This window comes from Fukomys damarensis, unplaced genomic scaffold, assembly GCF_012274545.1.
Source record: "Fukomys damarensis isolate Sample0158 unplaced genomic scaffold, DMR_v1.0_HiC HiC_scaffold_16, whole genome shotgun sequence".
Lineage (NCBI taxonomy): Eukaryota > Metazoa > Chordata > Mammalia > Rodentia > Bathyergidae > Fukomys > Fukomys damarensis.
The window spans coordinates 95,451,568-95,471,372 of NW_022900928.1; the positions used below are offsets into that span (position 1 = coordinate 95,451,568).

The 19,805-nt window shown below is 36.6% G+C and overlaps 1 protein-coding gene across 1 annotated transcript in view; it reads right to left on the bottom strand.

The window, feature by feature from the left end:
• LOC104850657 overlaps positions 1-19,805 on the bottom strand; it is a 264,398-nt gene that overhangs the window by 222,845 nt on the left and 21,748 nt on the right. The window contains exons 4-15 of the mRNA XM_033764494.1: positions 19,069-19,189; positions 17,626-17,735; positions 16,936-17,087; positions 16,251-16,422; positions 13,865-13,964; positions 11,804-11,916; positions 11,300-11,425; positions 5,046-5,177; positions 4,663-4,779; positions 3,373-3,486; positions 2,215-2,299; positions 776-893 (exon numbers count right to left, since the gene is read on the bottom strand). Of these exons, the coding sequence (XP_033620385.1) occupies positions 776-893; positions 2,215-2,299; positions 3,373-3,486; positions 4,663-4,779; positions 5,046-5,177; positions 11,300-11,425; positions 11,804-11,916; positions 13,865-13,964; positions 16,251-16,422; positions 16,936-17,087; positions 17,626-17,735; positions 19,069-19,189 (1,460 nt within the window). The remainder of the gene's footprint in view (positions 1-775; positions 894-2,214; positions 2,300-3,372; positions 3,487-4,662; positions 4,780-5,045; positions 5,178-11,299; positions 11,426-11,803; positions 11,917-13,864; positions 13,965-16,250; positions 16,423-16,935; positions 17,088-17,625; positions 17,736-19,068; positions 19,190-19,805) is intronic.

Below are 19,805 nucleotides of genomic sequence, written 5' to 3' on the forward strand. Positions count from 1 at the left end.
AAGGGAGGGCGGACAAGGGGAAAAAATGACAACCAAGACCTGTCATGTAAAGGTACAGGATCCTATTGGTGAATGTAACTGTACTGTATAACTAAAATGTACCAATAAACTCAATGAGAGAAAAAAAATGTAAAACCCTGAATCACATACACATCTGGGAGTTATTTAACTCTTTGTACTATTCCCTCCCAGGGTATAAAATAGGAAAATAGGGCCAGAGATTTAGCTCAGTGGTGCCACTGCCTGCCACACAAGTGCAAGGGCCTGAGTTCAATCACCAGTACCAAAAAAAAAAAAAAAAAAAAAAAAAAAAAAAAAAATGGGACAAAAAAGAAAGAAAAGAAAATATGTGAGCTTTGGACTCATAGAAAAAAAGGAGCTAAATTTTGCTCTGGCAAGTTATTGGTTATTTGACCTTGGGCAAGTTTCTTAACTTATCTTTCCCTTTTCCAACTATCCGTTCATTTATATATAAATTTGTTCTTTTTTTGGGGGGGTACCAGGGATCGAACTCGGGTCCTTGCGCTTGCAAGGCAGGCCACCAAACCACGGAGATAAATCCCTGGCCCCCATTAATGTATACATTTGTTCTTTATCTTACATGTTCCACAAATGTATATTGGATCCCTTCTTCCCTGTGCCAGGTAGTTTCGTCATTCATTCATAATAACTGTATTTATTGTGTGACTTTTAACAAACACTGTACACGAGTCACTCATCATCTAGCAATCCCGTAACTTGATTATGAATAAGCCCATAGAAAAAGTGGTCTCACTCTGCTGTGGCAATTGTCATAGAGTAGCCATACAGGTTATGGACATCATACTGTTGGCCCCAGTGCTGCACTGCATCCATGCATAGACTCTTGGAGAACAGGTACCCATCTAGAACTCCTGAAGCAAAAGGACAAATCAGTGAGTGAGAACCTTAGATGTGCATTTCCTATTCCTTGACTGTCATAGAATCTGCAAAGGTGGCTCCCAGGCAGGCACATTTTGTGGCCATCCCATGAGCAATCTTCCTGCTTTCTCACTAACAGAACACTGTTTTTTAAAACAGTTTCTTTAATACATAAATAAAGTGTGCCAATTCACACACACTCCCACTTGGGCTCACATATGACCAGACCCTGGCAACCAGAAGCAAGAGAATTCAGTTAGTCTGGGGGTCCAATCTGAATTCCTTAAGCCAAGTTAAGTCATCCAAGAATAGAAGTATTGGATGAAAGTGTACATTAATTGCTGACTCCTTCTTTCCATTGATCATATAACAAAGAATAATTTATACTCTTGCTTTCATTCATCTATTCTCTGCTCCCAATGCACCTCTGGTTCAGATCCAAATTACTTTTGGGTCTTAATTATTATTGCCATAGCTTCTTAATGACTTATTTACTTCTGATCTCTCTTACCTTCCAATTCATACTGCACATTAATGCCAGGCTGATACTCTTAAAATATTTGACTATCATACTTTCCTCTAACTAAAACATAAATAGCTTTTGTCACAGAAAGAATGAAGTGTAAATTCTTTAGTCTCCCACTCAAACCCATAAGTATTTGATTCTGCCCTATCCTGCTCCAGTTCCCTAGTTTCCCAGTGGACTGAAGTCACCATAAGGTGTTATAATTCTGGTAGCTTTTTTCCTTTCTCTATTGAGATACAGTTTGTTCTGGAAACTGTAACTTTCTTCAAACTACAACCAGTATAGTAAGACTACACCCTGAGAGATAATGTTGTTCAAAGTTCAGTCAAATCTTAGGAGCAACACACTATCTGACCTCTAAGGCCATAGGTTCTGGTTTCCTTTATCTGCATAGCCCATATCTGTCCTTCAAACTGTGGACATCATCAGATTTAGCCCTCATTTGAACACCAAGAACTCTCTCTTCTAAGTCCTGGCCTATAAGGGTGCATACTTAAGAGTGGCACAAAATAACCGCTGGCCTCTGGCTTCTTGTAACCTATGTCCTCTCTAGACCTTCCATGGGAAATACTTTTCACTGAAGCCAAAAGACTAGATTGACCATTTTGCATTGATGCCTCTTTAGGAAAGCATAGGGTGTTTTCATTTTCTTTCCTAGTTTTCTTTATATATTATTCACTTTTCTCTTTCCTTGTGAATCTCTTGAAAGATTGTTCAGATATATCCCTATGAATTTAAGATACCAAATATGCATTAGCACTTTAATTAAGCTGACCAGGAATACTTACGGGGAGTGAATGGTGGATAATTGAGATTGTTTCTGGAACATCCTGAGATTGAACCATCAACAAAGTTGGCAACTTCATTCATATCCTACAGGACAAAGAGCAAAATGGTTAAGAAAAATAAGATGTTCCAGGATGTTATACCGATGATGTCCTTTTTTTAGGAATCACAGAAATTACTTCAGATATGTCTTGCTTACAGATGATACTGTGTACATGAAATAAAATAGACATTCCTGTTCTATCTACCCACTGAAGACTTCATGGAGAAAGTTTTTAGAATCCCTTTAAAATTATGAATATCACTAAACATAAACAGTTTCCAAATATATTAGGCAAAAAATCAATGTACATTATGCCACATATATCAACTTATAATCTCTATATATCCAAATATAACTAAAAATTTATATATATATATATATATATATATATAGAGAGAGAGAGAGAGAGAGAGAGAGAGAGAGGGAGAGAGAGAGAGAGAGACATATATAAATGTATAACCCTATCAAGAGAGGGATGGTGAAAGCATGTGCCAAAGCTGTGAAAATGTAAGGTCTAGAAAGATCCTTTAACAGTTGATATGTTTTGTTACTGTCATTTATAGGAGTCTTGCTTTCATTTTTTAGCTGTCTGTATGTTTGAATTTTCTTCAGTATTCTTATAAATTGAGAAAGTTCAACTATCTAGAGCTACCTAAATTTTCCTCAACATCAGCTGGATCGCATTTGTTTTCATTTGAAAACAAATAAACATTATATGAGCCATCTCTTCTTAGAACAGACACAGGTTTTGCATGCATCTGGATTCTTTGGCTCTGATACATTTGTCCAACACATCCAAACAAAAGAGCCTTGAATGGGCAATTAGCAACTCATGTACTTTATGAGAATATATTGGGTATATGAGATACTTTGACATCCGCTCATTGTGAAAAATATTCCTGAGTTCCCCCCAGCTCTAACATGATTTTGATTCTAGGCTTCATGTTTTGGCAGGGTTATTTGAATAAGGATCACTAGTAATTTCTGTCATGTTTGCTTTATTCTTGACCTCTTCATGCTCCATGACTCAAAACCATATCCATGGAGATAGACTAGACATAGATATAGACATGGACGTACTGTTTGAGTGTCAGCTAAGAAAGTGTTAAGAACTCACAATCCAGATTCCATCAAACTCCACTTGCTTGTAGAAAAGCTCAAATTCCTTTGTCCACCAAACAGCACAGTTGGGATTGGTATAATCAGGAAACACAGTTTTTCCAGGCCAGACCTGAAGAAGGAAAAAGGGAAACACCAGTAAGAGTAAATTAAATGAATGCAGAATAAAGAACTATGCATAGAAATCACTAATTTATTCATTGAGACAGAGATGGCCAGGATTGCATGAAATTTGAGTCCTGTTGAGTTAAGAAGATAAATCGCTCAAGATATGAAATACTCAAAATAAGTAGGAGGCAACATCAGAAAGATACTTAAAGAAAACATTTTTGCTTCTGTGTTTTCTTTGGTTTTTGTGTTGTTGTTGTTGTTGTTGTTGTTGTTGTTCACTATATCCTCAGCCATGGCCACCACCACCACCTTACATTATTTTTTTTAATTTTGAGACAGGGTCTTGCTAAATTGCTAAACTGCCCAGTTACCCAAGCTGTACTTAAATTTGTAATCCTCCTGCTTCAGCCTGCCAGACGGCTGGCATTATAGACATGTACCACCACACCCACATTAAAATTTTATTTTTAAAAATGGTTAAGTCCTTATTAAATAAATCCATGGATAAAAGCCTTATCTGATTTACTAATCTTCAACTCTAGTTTATCTTCCTTAACACTTTCTCTAGTCTCAATACTAGAAATAGTAAGTGGGAAAACACTCTGTAATTTTCAATGAGTCCATTATAATCTGTGAATTCTAACATCATTTGCTTTTCTCTCTATTCCTTTCCTACCCAACTCCTCAGACACCAACTCCAAAAGAGTCATCAGAGATATTAGAAGTGAGCCAATAAGGTCAAATAAGACTTGAGAAATAAGTGGTCAAATTTATCAAACATTGCTGAAAAGCTGATTAAGAAAGAGCCATGAAACATTCCACTGGATTTACCAAGTAGAAGATAACTAGTGCCATTTACCAGAGTAGTGTCAGTAAAGCTAGGGGGAAGAACAGAGATGCAGTCAGCAGGAGAAAGGACAAGAGGTGTGAGATGTACACTCAATGTGTCAGCTCTTGTTTAATGGAAACTGGTTGTGAAGGGCATGGAAGAGGATCTAAAGGATTCATGTGAAGGGTGGTTGGTAGACATTTGCGAATGAAAGAGCAAAGCAAAATTTATTTTCAACATACACAATGCATCTGAAAATGGAAAAGACAATCACACACACACAAACACACACACACACACACACACACACACACACACCACAGAGTCACAGCTCCCTAATTAAGTTACCTCCCCAATGAGTGGATTCACTCCATCTGAATTATTCACCCATATCTTCATTGCTGAACCCCGGTCATATGGACCATAGGGATTACTTGAGGAAGAGTTGTTGGAGATGGCTGGATCCTAAAAAGGGGAAAACACAATGAATAAACTAGCTTTAGGCCGGGGAATTAGCTCAGTGGTTCGGCGGCCTGCCTCACAAGTGCAAGGACCCGAGTTTAATCCCTGGTACCAAAAAGAAAAAAAAAAGAAAAGAAAGAAAGAAACTAGCTTTAAATTGGAGGCACTGAAAGGAGACTGGGAACTTTAGGACCCAAGAAAGGGGTATGTGTGCTGAGACAAAAAACAGTAACTACTTGATTTGAGGAAAAAAAGAGTGTAATACATACCATAATGATGACAAGTTTCTGTCCATTATTGTGTAACTCCTTAACAAAATCAGGGAAACCTCTATAGTTCACTGGGTCATAAGTGAAGTCCTTCCTCTTATCCATATAATCAATATCACCATGTTGAACATCCTGGAGGAATACACAACACCAACAATTTAGTACCATGACTGTGCCTATTAAAATGAGCCAACCTAATTATCAGTGATTACTGAAAATATACTCAACTCTGGGCTAGGGTCAAGCAGTTCTTAATCAGTCCCTTAATCATTCCCTTAAACAGCCTTAATCAGTTCTTAATCAGATGTGTCTAAAAGCTTCTTTTTCCAGGAAAATTACAAAAACAAATGGCCCACTGTTTCTCTAAGGCCTGGCCCCACCCCTGCAATCAAGTTAATTGTATCATTCAGGACAATCACTGAAGTTATCAAGTAAATTTCATACAATCCACAAGCTAAAAGGATGAAGTGTCTCTCTTACCATTTCTCTCTCACTTTACTACCCCATAATTTGTTTTGTTATCTCTCTTCTACTTCAACACTTTGGTGTTTATACCTTGCTAATTTTATTTGTGGAGACAGAATGAAACTTAATCTAAGGCCCAGGTGACTATCTCCAAGGGAATGGGTTGGAGAGAAAAGGGTTACTCCAGAAACTTTACCCTTTGCTTCTCTTCTGACACTTCACTATCCTTTACAGCTCTCACTATAATAGGCACATTCAAATTTTGCCACTCAAAGCATAGAAATGTGATGTAAAAAATATGCTGAGTGTTTAAATTTTTTAAAAATTATTATAATAAAAGACATGTTTACCACATGAATATTTGTATATTCGTATGGAAAGAAATAATGGCTTCCAATCTTATTTAAAATTTCAGTGTAAGACTAAGAAATCTCAAAGTTGTTTGAAGATATTTTATAGAATACCAACTGCTCTGTATTTATTTACAGAAAGTTTATAGTTGCTAGTATTGATGGTTATAGACATATCATTTTTAAGTTTTAATGAGTCCCTGTACTGTAGATTCATGACATTTAATTAATATTGACTAGTTTAGAGGTTTCTTTTCTCACCATGTGTAATACTGTAAATAAATTAGATGCAAACTACTACAACTAGAAAATAAAATATAAACCAGCTTTGAACAATGTATACAATTGGTTCTTTTCAAACTGTTTATAACATATTTAACTAAACTTTTGTCATGATGATTTTCTGGAAACTTTATTTTTTTTAAATAAGAAAAGATATGCATTTTCTTCTCATTGAATTTATTGGTACATTTTAGGTATACAGTACAGTTAACATTCATCACTGGGATCTTGTACCTTTACATGACAGATTTTTGTTCTCATTTTTTCCCCATACCCCTGCCCTCCCTTCACCCCCTCCTCCTTTCCCTATTTACAAAAACTGTATTTCCATTTTTTCATTTTCTCGTATTTTTTTCTTTTCCCTATTCCTTTTCCTCACCCTTCCCACTTCCCCTACACCTTTAGCCCTTTTCTTCCTATTACATATTGTCATTTATACCATTAGGATCTTAATTACAATTATAGTTTTTTACACCAGAGAAACTATTCAGTATTTACGTGTGACTTATTTATTTCACTTGAGTATAAGCTCAATATGTATGCCTTTTCCTATGAATAACTCTAATTTCTCATTTTTTATGGCTGAGTAATATTCCATTTTATAGAAAAATATATTAGCCACAGCAATTAGACATGAGAAAGAAATTAAAGCAATAAAGATAGGAAAGGAAGAAGTTAAACTGTCATTATTTGCCGACGATACGATACTCTACAATGAAGACCCAAAAACTTCCACCAAAAGACTTCTAGATTTAATTGACATTTCAGCAGAGTAGCTGGATACAATGTCTACACTCAAAAATAAATAGCCTTCTTGCACACAAAAAACAGACTCGCTGAGAGAGAAATTAGGGAAACAATTCCTTTCACAATAGCATCCCAAAAAATGAAGCATCTACGAATCAATCTAACGAAAGAAGCAAAAGACCTCTACACTGAAAACTATAGCACTCTGAAAAAAAAGAGATCAAAGAGGATATAAGAAAATAGGAAGATATCCCCTGCTCCTGGGTAGGAAAAATTAACATAGTGAAAATGGCCTTACTACCAAAATTGCTATACAGATCCAATGCAATGCTGATTGAAATTCCAACAGTATATTTCACAGAACTAGAAAAAATAATCCAAAAATTCATTATACTACAAAGCCACTGTGATAAAAACAGCATGGCACTAGCAAAGAAACACGCCTGAGGATCAGTGGAATAGATTGGAAGATACAGAAACAACTCCAGATGTACTCAGCTACCTCCTCTTTGACAAAGGAGCCAACCATCCTCATTGACAGAAAGATAACCTCTTTAATAAATGGTGTTGGAAAAACTGGATTTCAAGCTGCCAAAGATTAAAACTAGGCCCTTATCTTTCACCATGCACTAAACTAAAATCCAAGTGAATTAAAGATCTAAATATTTAAAAAGAGACAATAAATTTGCTGGAAGTTAAGTTAGGCAGAACTCTTGAAGACATTGGCATAGGAAAAGACTTTATGAACAAATCCTCAGTAGCATGCGAACTAGCACAAAGAATCAACAACTGGGATCTCATCTTATTAAAAAGCTTCTGCACTGCAAAAGAAACCATCAACAGAACTAAGAGACAACCTACAATGTGGGAAAAATATTTTACCAGCTATTTCTCAGACAAAGGATTATTATCTAGAATACAAAGAACTCAAAAAAATCAGGCCCCCCAAATACAAAGACCCATTTCAAAAATGGGCATCTAAAACAAACAGACATTTCTCAGACAAAGAAGTAAAAGCATCAAATAAATATATGAAAAAATGTTCCACATCACTAGTGTTTCAAGAGATGCAGATGAAAACAACACTAAGATTCCACCTCACCCCACAAAGAATGGCTGCTATCAAGAAATCAACCAATAATAAATGTTGGTGGGGTTGTGGGGAGAAAGGAATACTTCTCCATTGTTGGTGGGAGTACAGACTGGTGCAACCACTGTGGATATCAATATGGAGATACCTCAAAGAGCTTGGACTGGAGGTTCCATTTGACCCAGCTATTCCTCTGCTGGGTATCTTTCCAAAAGAATTAAAAGAATCATACTTTTTTATCTTTAAAAAAAAGACATACTGCCATTAATCCCTTTCAAAATATCCCCTCACTTTGAAGAGAACACACTTAGCCCTTTGTTCTTGGCATTTCCTAACAAGTTCTGGAAGTCTTTTTCACGGCTTTAATTGCGCTGTCATGGCTGCTTCAATGTCCTGAATCAATTCAAAACTTGTACTTTTCATGATCATCTTGACTTTTGGGAAGTTGAAGAAGTCACATGGTGTCATAATTGGTAAATAAAGTGGATGAGGACACACCATAATGTTTTTATAAGCTTGTCTTTATGTTGGATGGCACTCAGCAGCAGCATTTACCATCATTTTAATCACACCTTGTAAAGACATTCAGAAAAGAGAACTTCCAGAACTGCTTCAGAAATTGGCAAAAATGATGGGGTACATGTGTTAGAAGTGAAGGGGGTATTTTGAGGGAGAATAAGGGAAATATGTCCTTTACTGTAATATTTTTTAATTTACTTACTGTATTTTGATCACTCCTTGTATCTTATAAGTATGTGTATACACTGTATATATTTCTGTTCACTTAATCTTGGCAGAATTCAACACCTATACTCAGTTAATAGTTTTCAGTTCTAGGTCTCAGTGCTCCTTTTCACATCTCACTCCCTTGTGCACCAGAAAGAGTCCAGTGCTTCAATTCCCTGGGTCATTTAAGGATATGTAAGAAGAATGACATGAAAAGTAGAGAGGCACTGTGATGTTAGAGATCTGAGCTTGAAAACCAGTTCCTTTGATTTTCTAATATTAAATACGACTTGTAATCTTAAATGGGATTCTAATACTAGAATAGGAGTTTTGAGATAAGTAAAAACAGTATTGACATCACACTTGCCACAGTGTTCACTACATGGTAGCTCTCACTGGTACAGCAATTGTGTTTATTTATTTCCTTTACCTCAATTCTGTTTCTCCAACTTCATCTGACATCCCTGCACCCCCATGCCCACCCCTAAATATATAAAGCTGATGAGGGCTGTGCCCTACTTGAAGCTCAGAGCACTAGCTTTCAGGCATGGCTTGCTCTCAGTGACTCCATCTTATAATGTAGTAGTTTGTCATGAGTTACTCCCTATTGTGTGCAAGTGCTAAAACATCTCTGTGCAAACAAATAATCAAGAGATGTTAGATACACCAAATTTATTAAAAAGAACAACCTCTAGCTGCACAGCACAGTCACAAGTCATAAACTGATAGAAAAATCAAACATGCTAATAAAAATTATCATCTGAGCATTTATTGAATTAAATCGGGGCACATGAGCACCTTATATATCAAAGCCATATTACAGAAAACTAGACCCCTGAGCCTGTCAGACACACCAGACCAACAAATAATGCAACCTTTCACCTAAGTCATATAAAAGGAGAAGCACACAAAACAAGGTATGGACACATACACCAGGACCCTTCATCTTATCTAACCACAGGATGAATGCAACACAAGATCAAACTCCAGATCTTTGTCCCCTGGCTTCACCTCAGCTCCATCTCCCTCTTAGATGTGGCTCATTCCAAACTGCCTGCTGCCCAGACTTAGGCTCTGAACAAGGTCTGTGCTGTTAATGGCTCAGCTGGCCTTTGAACATGCTCTAACAGGTTCTCATCTTATCTGGACACGTGCAGGGACTTTTACATCTGTACTGGTTCTGCCTTTGCTTTCAGTTCTGCTTCTTTGAAGCTTGTCACTGCTGTTAATCCTTATTTAGCCTTTCTGTAACCTATATATTATTGTGTGAACTGCAATATATGACTAGATTGATATCAATACTAGTAATTAAGATGGAAACAGAATAAAAGAAGTTTTGATTGCCCTGCTCATGGTTATCAAGCAAAATCTAGATACTGGGGTAATTAAAACTGACAAAATTAATTAGCTTATGAATTTCTTGTGATTCAATAAACCGACATTATGGAAAGACACAAAAATGCCCACTCTATGTTGATGGAATATCCTGCTCACAACAGTTGAAGAATAAAGAGTAGTGGGACCAGTGGCCAAAATGGAGAGTGATTCACCCATCAAGATATCTTCAACTTCATTCTCTGTTTTACCCTGCTGGTCTTAAGCATCTTACATAAAAAATATGTTAAGCACTTTCCTTTACACTTCATGTTTATGGACTTTATAAATTCCAATTTCAAAATGTCTACTGAAGCTATATTTCAAATACAAATAGCCATACCACACAGAAAAGCAAACTCTATTTACTGCCAATTCAATAGCAATCAAGATACCAATGCAAAATAGATGGACCTAAAACTTGTTACATGAGTTTTTTGATCCATTTAATTATGTAGTATAAGTTCTGTCACCAATTAGCTAATATGAAGTCTTGGTCAAGGTATTTCCCTTAATTTAGCTTCAGTTTCTTATCTGTGCAAAAAGGTTGCTAACCTAGATAACTGAAGATTGAATTCAGCCGTATATTGTTTTTTGCCTAAATCCTTGGGGTCTAGCATTACTTCCCTCCTTCAAATATGGGTTAACATTGGAAAGGGGAAAGGACTCAGATCTGCATCATTCGTTACCTGAGATGAAACAAAAATCAAGCACATCCTAGAAATTTGGAGAAATTCTAAAGATATAACATCACATTTATGGTCAATGTCTGCCATGATGCTTTTGAGTCAAAACAATCCAACGAAGAATATCAATGGTGAGAAAAATATATCTATATTGCTAAGTATTAAAATGCTATCATCCAAGATGGAGAGAGAATTAAATACTAAAATGAAAGCATATTATGCAAATGTAGTCAATACAATAAGCATAAAACTTTACTAATAAAACACATGATAAGAAAAATAAAGATCAAAAACAGATTGCCTCCTCACTTGTAGTGGTGGTCTCTACCTTTTCCCAGCAGAAAGAACTAGGGTTCCTTGAAAAACATTGAACTAGGGTTCCAATAAGTGTGTCTAAATATATGAATATTTTATAAATATGTAAAAGTCTTTGACTACAAAAAAAGAACTTGGGAAGAAATAGGAATAATTGCTCTTGCTCCTCCCGGGAATTTCCTTTTTTTTTTTTTTAAGACTATTTAAAGCCTCACTTACATAAGGGAGTAGTGCTGCACGGTTTCTGTCCACAACTTCTTTCATTTTATCCAATGTTCCATAATCATACTGACTGAGGTGAAATCCTAGTGACCAGTATGAAGGCAGGGTTGGCCGTCCAACGAGCTAAAAGAAATATGTGAAAAGAGAGTTAGCAGTATTCTTTCTTTAAGCAAACTTTTTCCAAGCATTAATTTTGATGCATAAGATATGCCTTATTCTCCAATGTGCTGATTCATTAATGTCACTAAATCTATTTTTCAAGCCCCTGTATAAATCATTGAGGTTAGGGACATATTTTGGACAGCTTCATATTCCTGTACCTCTTTTTAACATAAAAATTCTATAAGGCAAATTTCTATTGCATCCATAAGATACAAATTTTAGCACATCAAATTTGTAATAGCAGATTTTTGTGGCTTACACTTGCATATTGTATTTATTTTTCTAAAGTATTTGTGATGTAGGATTTCCTTAGTCATAATCACAGGAACATAAATTTACCTCTAGATATTCTTGAACAACTTGCTCTGGAGTGTTTCCCAAGAACACATAGAAGTCAAGAATGCCCCCAATGGTGCGGTAAGTGATTGCTGGAGCTGGCTGGAGGGCAACCTCTTAAAAGATTTTTTTTAAAAAGGCAAGAAAATAATTAAAATGTATTCTAAAGCAACAGCTACAAATTCTAGACCAGAGGATCACTAAATATCTGAAAATTAATGTGATCCTAATGCCTCACATTTTGTATACAAAGGGACAAATTCTGATGATCAGAATATGCCTTCACTGCACATGGGAATGGAAGAATTTGTTTGGTAACAAAATTCAGTAGCAGATGACTGGAAGGTCTCAGCCTATTATGCCAGGACCCAGGCTATGAGAAAGAAGCATTCAGTCTTACAAAGGTATCCAGAATAAACCAACATAGCACAAGTCATTTGGGGCTGAGGCATTTGTTACTGATATACTTCATCTGCCTAAAAGAAGAGCCTCCCAAAGTAACTCAGTGGTCATAAATCCCCTCCCATGGAGCAACTGAAACATCCTCTGAGCCTATAAGCACCAACATACATTGGCAGAAGATATCACATCCTCTTAAGGGCCCATTTATTTTCCCAAAAAGTCATTTGTTTTCCCATAAGTATCTTTCTCCCCTACCTTTTTATGGATTAAGCCCCACACTCTAACCATCCCTTTCAGTTGCTAATTACTGAGCACTCCTGAATGCAAGCACACTGCATATGTGAATAAAATATCTTTTCTTTGCTGATCTTTATTTCTGTCAGCTTAATTTGGAGGCCCCCATGAATTAAATCTAAGTAAAAGAAACATTTTTCTCTCAGTTTCACAGCAACCAAACATGCTGTCCTTTTCCCCATGCCCCACCAATAACGCAAAGACATGATTCACATTGTGAGATTCAGTGAATCTCACATCAAGCAAGAGGCAAATTAAAAAGTCAAACTAAGGAGCGGGTGAAGGGAGGGCAGAGGAAAGGGGAAAAAATGAGAATCAAGACTTGTCATGTAGAGGTACAAGATCCCAACAATGAATGTAACTGTACTGTATCCCTAAAATGTACCAATAAACTCAATTAAAGCTTAAAAAAAAAAAGTCAAACTAAAAAGTTCCTAAGTTCAAAATCCTTTAAGCTCTAGTCACAAGTTGTCTTTTAGGTTTGGTTTCCATTTAGGGATGAAAGGTCCAAATCCTACTGAAATGTACCCTTTGGTCACAGGAACAACTCACGCAGATTATCTAGGGTCTTGTGGCTCTCCCATTAAGTCTGACTCATCTTGTTTTCATAGTCCTTTTAACTACCCTTAAGCTGTACCATCTGTATTTTTTCAGTATATTCTTAGGGTACTCGGAATCCTAGAATCATGTGAGGTCACCTAGAGAGTGCTCCTCAAACAAACTGTGGTAGAATATCTGATTTTTAAATTGAATTTGTAATTCATTGCAAATTGATACTTTTGTAGAGGAACATGAAAATGAATTACTGGAAAAGGTTTACAGGTGCACTTGCATGCTACAGCAATGATTATTCAATTTCTATACCAACTATAAAGCAAACTCTGAGTATCACTGATCTAAGCAAATGATTCTCAGTTAAAAGAAAGTAGGCCTCAACATCCTGTGCTCCTCCCCCATTTACCCTGGGAGATATTGATACATCTCCTCTTTCCCTCCACTGACACTGGAGCTACCACTGGAGTCTACTGAATGGAAGGCTGAAGAGGGAGAAGAACCAACTGGCACATGGTGTCTCAGAGTAGATGACTGGGAAAGGCTAACTATCTTAATTCTGTAATAGAAAATACTCCAGAGGAGAAACTCTGACTCAGAGAACTGAAAAGCTAAGAAAGAATCCCTTACACATGGCTGCCACGAGTCAACAGAATATGAAGTAGGGATGAAACAACGACTGAACAAATAAGGCCCTAAGTGATGGCTCAATCATTCTTAGAGAGATTTGTTCCTTTTATCATCTTGCTGTAAGAAAGGGACTGAGAAATTGCTCTTGTGGTTATCTCTGGCATGAGTATTTCTTTGATCCTTTACCCATGGCATTGCTGTTCATCAGAAACACCCCAAAGGATAATCCACTAGCATCTTCAAGGCACAGGAAGAATGTCTGCACACCATACAAGTTAGTTCCATTCTGCCAAAAGAAAATTAAAAACCAGAAATGTACAGCCAAGTTCATAAAGATAATTTATAAACAAAAATTTATAACCAAGTAATCTAAACATCATATTGCTGGAAGTCAGTCTTAGTCATGTGAGGAAATTCATAGTCAATGAGGATGCAAATAAATTTTAAAAGATGGGATCGCTCTCTGGTTGATATAAGCCAAGTGCACTAGTATTTTCTTATACAACTAACCTGCTATGACCATTTATATGATAAGAATGTAAAGGTTGTGGTAATTGTTAGAAGGTAGAAAGATGAGAATTGGAGCCATAATTCAAAAGAGTTCTCCTCTTTAAGAGGACTGCCTTAAAAAGAGCTGGGACTAGAGGTTTCATTTGACCCAGCCATCCTTCTGCTGGGTATCTTTCCAAAAGAATTAAAAGAATCATACCACAGTGATATATGCACACCTATGTTTATAGCAGCACAGTTTGCAATAGCTAAAACTTGGAAACAGCCCATTTGCCCATCTGTTGGAAACTGTATAAAGAAGATGTGGGTTTTCTATAAAATGGAATACTACTCAGCCACAAAGAATGAGAAATTAGAGTGATTCATAGGAAAATTGATACATATTGAGGATATACTCCTAAGTGAAATAAATAAGTCACACATGTGTAAATAACGAATAGTTTCTCTGGTGTGAACAAACTATAATAGTACATAAGATCCTAATGATATAATTGAAAGGGAAAGAAAAAAATAGGAGAAAATGAAAAAATGGAAATAAAATTTTTGTAAATGGGGAGGGGAGGAGGGGGTGAAGGGAAGGCAGGGATAAGGGGAAAAATGAGAATCAAGACCTGTCATGTAAAGGTACAAGATCCCAATAATGAATGTAACTGTAATGTATACCTAAAATGTACCAATAAACTCAATGGGAAAAAAAAAGGAAATAAATTCAGTGTGTTAAGTGGAAAAAAAAAAAGAGGCCTGCCTTAATCTGACAGCCCCATCTGTTCTATCAAGTATTAATCTGAACCAGCAACTAGATGAAGCTCTCATTTAGACGAGGCTTCTAGACTCCAGAATGGGAATTCTCCATCCTGATTAGACTCCAGACCAATTAGGTCAGAATCTGGGGATGGAGACAGTGCTAATTTCTAATTTCCCCAGATACTTCCGCTATATAATTACATTTGAGAACTGCTGCTCAAGAACAGCGTTTCTTCGATTTTGATGTGCATATAACTTATGCAGGCTTCTTAGTTAAATGTGGGCTCTAACTCAAAAGATATTGGGAGGACTGAAAGCCCATGTCTCGCACAGAGCAGTGCTCAGAATGCACACTTTGAGTAGCAAGGTTCTAGGGATCTTTAACGCAATGATCATCAGCTGTTCCTGGACAAGGTTCTCTGACTCAGTGCCGTCTCTGCTCTTCTGATGAGTATTTATATAGTAGACAGCATGGGCTTTAGGTGAGACAGAATAGGGATTAGATCTTTTCTTTGTTATATACAAACTGTTCTAATTTGAGCTATTAAATTGGCCTCTATGAGTCTTAGCTTTGTCTGTTAAATGAGGAAATTATTCTTACTTTTATGGCACCCTTTCTTAAATAGAAAAAATACATGAACAGAATTGCTTAATAAATTATTTCTGTGATCTTGTTTTTGTCATTAGTTGTTTATTCTGAACTACAAATATTATAAGAAATAAGAAAACAACATAGTCTCAAGTTTTGGCATTCAAAATAACAAACAAAAATAAAAATAAAATAGCAACAACAACAAAACTCTGTTCTTTCAGTATATCAATCATTCATTACACAAAAATGACTGATACATTTCTTTTGTTGGGTCTTTCTTGCTGATAAATCTGGTAACTCAGTAATTTTTAAAAGTCAATGTAAAAATAAGATCATAATCACTATTGTTCAATTATAATTATTAGTAACATTTTCTCCACAACTGGTTAGTTCAAAGAGAAAAAGTAATTTAAAGAAGTTGGCATTTATTCAGGATTTTCTATGTGACAGACATTCTTCTAGACACTTCACTTGTATTAATACAATAAATCCTAATCATAACCCCATGAGACAAGTATATTACATCCATTTTATATATGAGAAACTGAAAACACATAGAAGAAAGTAACTGACTCAGAGCCACATAACTGTAAATAGCAGAGATAGACTTCAAATTCAAGCATTCTGACCCTACTCTTACTCTTAACCACTAAATCATACCACTAGTAGTGACCTTCAAGAATGGGTCTATGACACTTAGTGGAAAGGGGCCATACCAAAGCTTACCCCATTGGGAATTGTGTCCCTGGCAAATATGGGCCAAGTCTTCCAATTCATGTCATGCCTGTATTGTCGGTGCACATGCTCCCCCAAACCGTACACATTAGCACTTGGCAGGCGAATGGAGAGCTGCAGGAACTGATCTGCAAACAGGAGGGGCCCGATGCTTGAGTCAAACCTGGACACAGGTGAAAAATAAAGGATTGAGTGAGCAAGAGAGGTGGAGAGAGCATAAATGCTTAGAAAAGTATCCTTTAATTCTCAATGACTTAATCAATCCCTCTTGCTCTCCTGTAACATTTTCCAATGGATACCAAGAGATCAGGACTCCTCTATCGCAGGTATCATGTGGGGCAGTTCTTGTTTCTGTCCCTCAGACACTTACCCACATGACCATAGTACTATACTTATATGATCATTGATTTCCAATAAATACTTACTGGTGGACAAGGGGTACCATAGATAGAGGAAAGAAGGAAGAACTGGAAGGAAAACAGTGATCGTGCCAACAGAGGGGAGAAAAAGGAAAGTAGGCAAAAAACTGTATACATTTGGCAATAGAGAGGCTGGGCAGCAGTAGTGCCTTACAGCCTTCAGGACAGTTGCTGAAAAGCTCCCTTCCTCTAGCTTCCAGACTTCCCTTCATCACGACCTTCCTACTCTCATACACAGACAGACTTCAAACACTTACAGGACACGACTGTTGCTTCTTCTAGTCACTTTGATGCTAAATGGCTGTTTGGAGACCTCAACTTGATAGTTCAAGGAAGAGGCAGCATTCCCATTGAAGGGCTGTACATGTTCATGCGGTACTTCATACCTGTTTTTGGTTTGGTCAGTCAACTGGACAGAGACAAATAGAAAGAAAGTCAAAATGAAAACTTTTCTGTTTAAAAACACCAGTATTTCCTGATACCTGGGCAGACAGTACTAGAAATCAGACACGGGTTAACTGACGTTACATCTAAGGAAATGTACTATGTTACCTACTTCAAATATTTTTTAGTTGGGTATACATTAGCCCAACTGGGAGAGATATATACTACAATTCTGCAAAGATGGATTATCCCTAGAAAATTCAAAGCTCAGATAATTACATTTTTCTCCTGTCAACTACATTTCACAGGGTATTTAAGCCAAAGCCTCACCAGTTAATTCATATATATATCTACATATATATATATATATATAAAAAATATATATTATATATATAAATTCATCATAGAAAGAAGACTATAAAAGATTTCAATATAAAATTGCTAAATAATAATGACAACAGAGAAAAATACTTCCATTAGCAAAATGTACTCGGAAGCAACTGTATCAGGTAGAGGACATGAGCTTCTGAAAAAGATTTTTTAAAAGTAAACAAGTTACAAACCTTAAAGTGAAAGCGGTTAGATGTCTGGTACTCTGCTGTGAGGAGGACATTCTCAATATCATTTCCAAACAAGGGTGAAGAAGGCAGACCTTTCAACTGGGCTGTGAATCCTAACATGAAGGGGAGAGAAAGTTTCATAACTGGATCTGTAAATTCCTACATAAAAATTAAGCTTTAGGTCAAAAGGGATTAATGCAAACACTTTATCCTCATCATACTGTCTTAAGTCAGATCCTAAAGCTAGGTACTGTTATTACCTTATCCAAAAAATCTATGCCTCTCTTTTTATTTTTTAATTGAGTTTATTGGTACATTTTAGGTATACAGTACAGTTGCATTCATTATTGGGATCTTGTACCTTTACATGACAGGTCTTGGTTCTCATTTTTTCCCCTTGTCCCTGCCCTCCCTTCACCCCCTCTTCCCCTCCCCCTTTAAAAACACTTTATTTCCATTTTTTCATTTTCTCATTTTCTCCTATTTTTTTCTTTTTATGCCTTTCTTTTTAATAAATCTGATCAAAAAACTCCCCCCAGACTTGACTCATTCCACCAGCCCATTGATTATTCTATGTTAATCAGATACCCTTCACACCCTCAGCCTCCATTTGAATTTTTTTTTTTTCAAGTCAGGATTTCACTGTGTGCTCAGGCTAGACTTGAACTCACTCTGTAGCTAGCCCAGGCTGGCCTCAAACTCACAATGATTGATCCTGCTGCCTCAGCTTCCCCTGTACTGAGATTACAAGCATGAGCCTCCACATCTGGCTGCATTATTCTTTCTCAGTTATTTTCATATTATATTACAGGTGATCATACACACTGATGCCATCTTTCTAAATGGTAAACCAAGTGTCGAAGTTTTATAGAAAAGTCCATTGGGCTAAGAACACCCAGAATGGGAAAATCTTCCTTTACAATAAGAGTCTCCCCAGATTAGTCACCTCCTCCCACCACTAAAATGTTCATTACGATGTTCTTCCTTTTAGGATAGGAAGAAGAAGGGATGATCAGTCCATGAACACTGATGTTGACCAAGTAATTCTGTAACAAATTTATAAAATCAGAACTGTTTCAATTTCATAAAAATTATATCAGGGTAGAATGAAAAGTAATGTCAGAAGTTAATGAGTTCAAATCCTCCATTTTAAAAGCGGTAAACTTGAGATTCAAAATGGTCCTGACCATCATGTGAGGTCACAAAGATGATACAGGGGAAGGCAGAGCTCTGACATGATACTCAAATCCCTAGGCAGAGAGTGCATGTTCCTTCATGTCCAAATAGGCTCTGATCCTTGAGAAGAGCAGTGTCCACCTGCCATCACACACAGTGGAGTGGTGCTGCAAAGCAGTCCCTTACATGTTGCCACAGGTCTCTCTGGGGGACACAGGGTCAACCTCCAGAGGGTCTGAAGCTCCTGCCTCCTGGCAGAGTCTGATTTACCTGCATTTGTGTTTACAGTATTGCCCTCCATTTGGTAGCCATGATTCTTGGAATAGTAGCACAAAGGAATATTTATGTCTCCCTGAGGTTTCCAGCAGCAGCCACGCTGGTCACATGTGGCCTGAAACAAGACATTAGACAGTGCAATTCCATTTCATTGTAGAACATTATCTCTTATAAAGTATGAACCATCTAACTTGAGATTGTGGTATTAATAACTTCATGTTACAAATAAAGGAACTGATCTTTAGGGAATTGTGCTATATGCCAAACAGTGGCAGAACTTCTAGTCACAACCAATTTTCTGGCCAGTGTCCTTCCTATATAGGATGCATGATGTGCTCCGTATCTTTCACCATATAAAAAGCTGACAACTATATTTAAATATTCAAAATTCTAACAGTTATATCAGCAGTAATGAAAAAGCATAGAGTTTCATTTATATTAACTTTGATTCTTAAAAATGAAACAAGACTTTGCAATCAACTTTCTTTAGAAACTTTCAAATCAAACTGATTTTTAAAGGAAAAAATAGAAACAAAGACTTTGTAAATAGGGAAGGGTGGAAGGGGTGAAGGGAGGGCAGGGATATATATGGGAAAAAATGAGAACCAAGACCTGTCATGTAAAGGTGCAAGATCCCAATGATGAATGTAACTGTACTATATGCCTAAAAAGTACCAATAAACTCAATGAAAAAAACTGATTTTTTACTTTTAAATATATATATGCATATT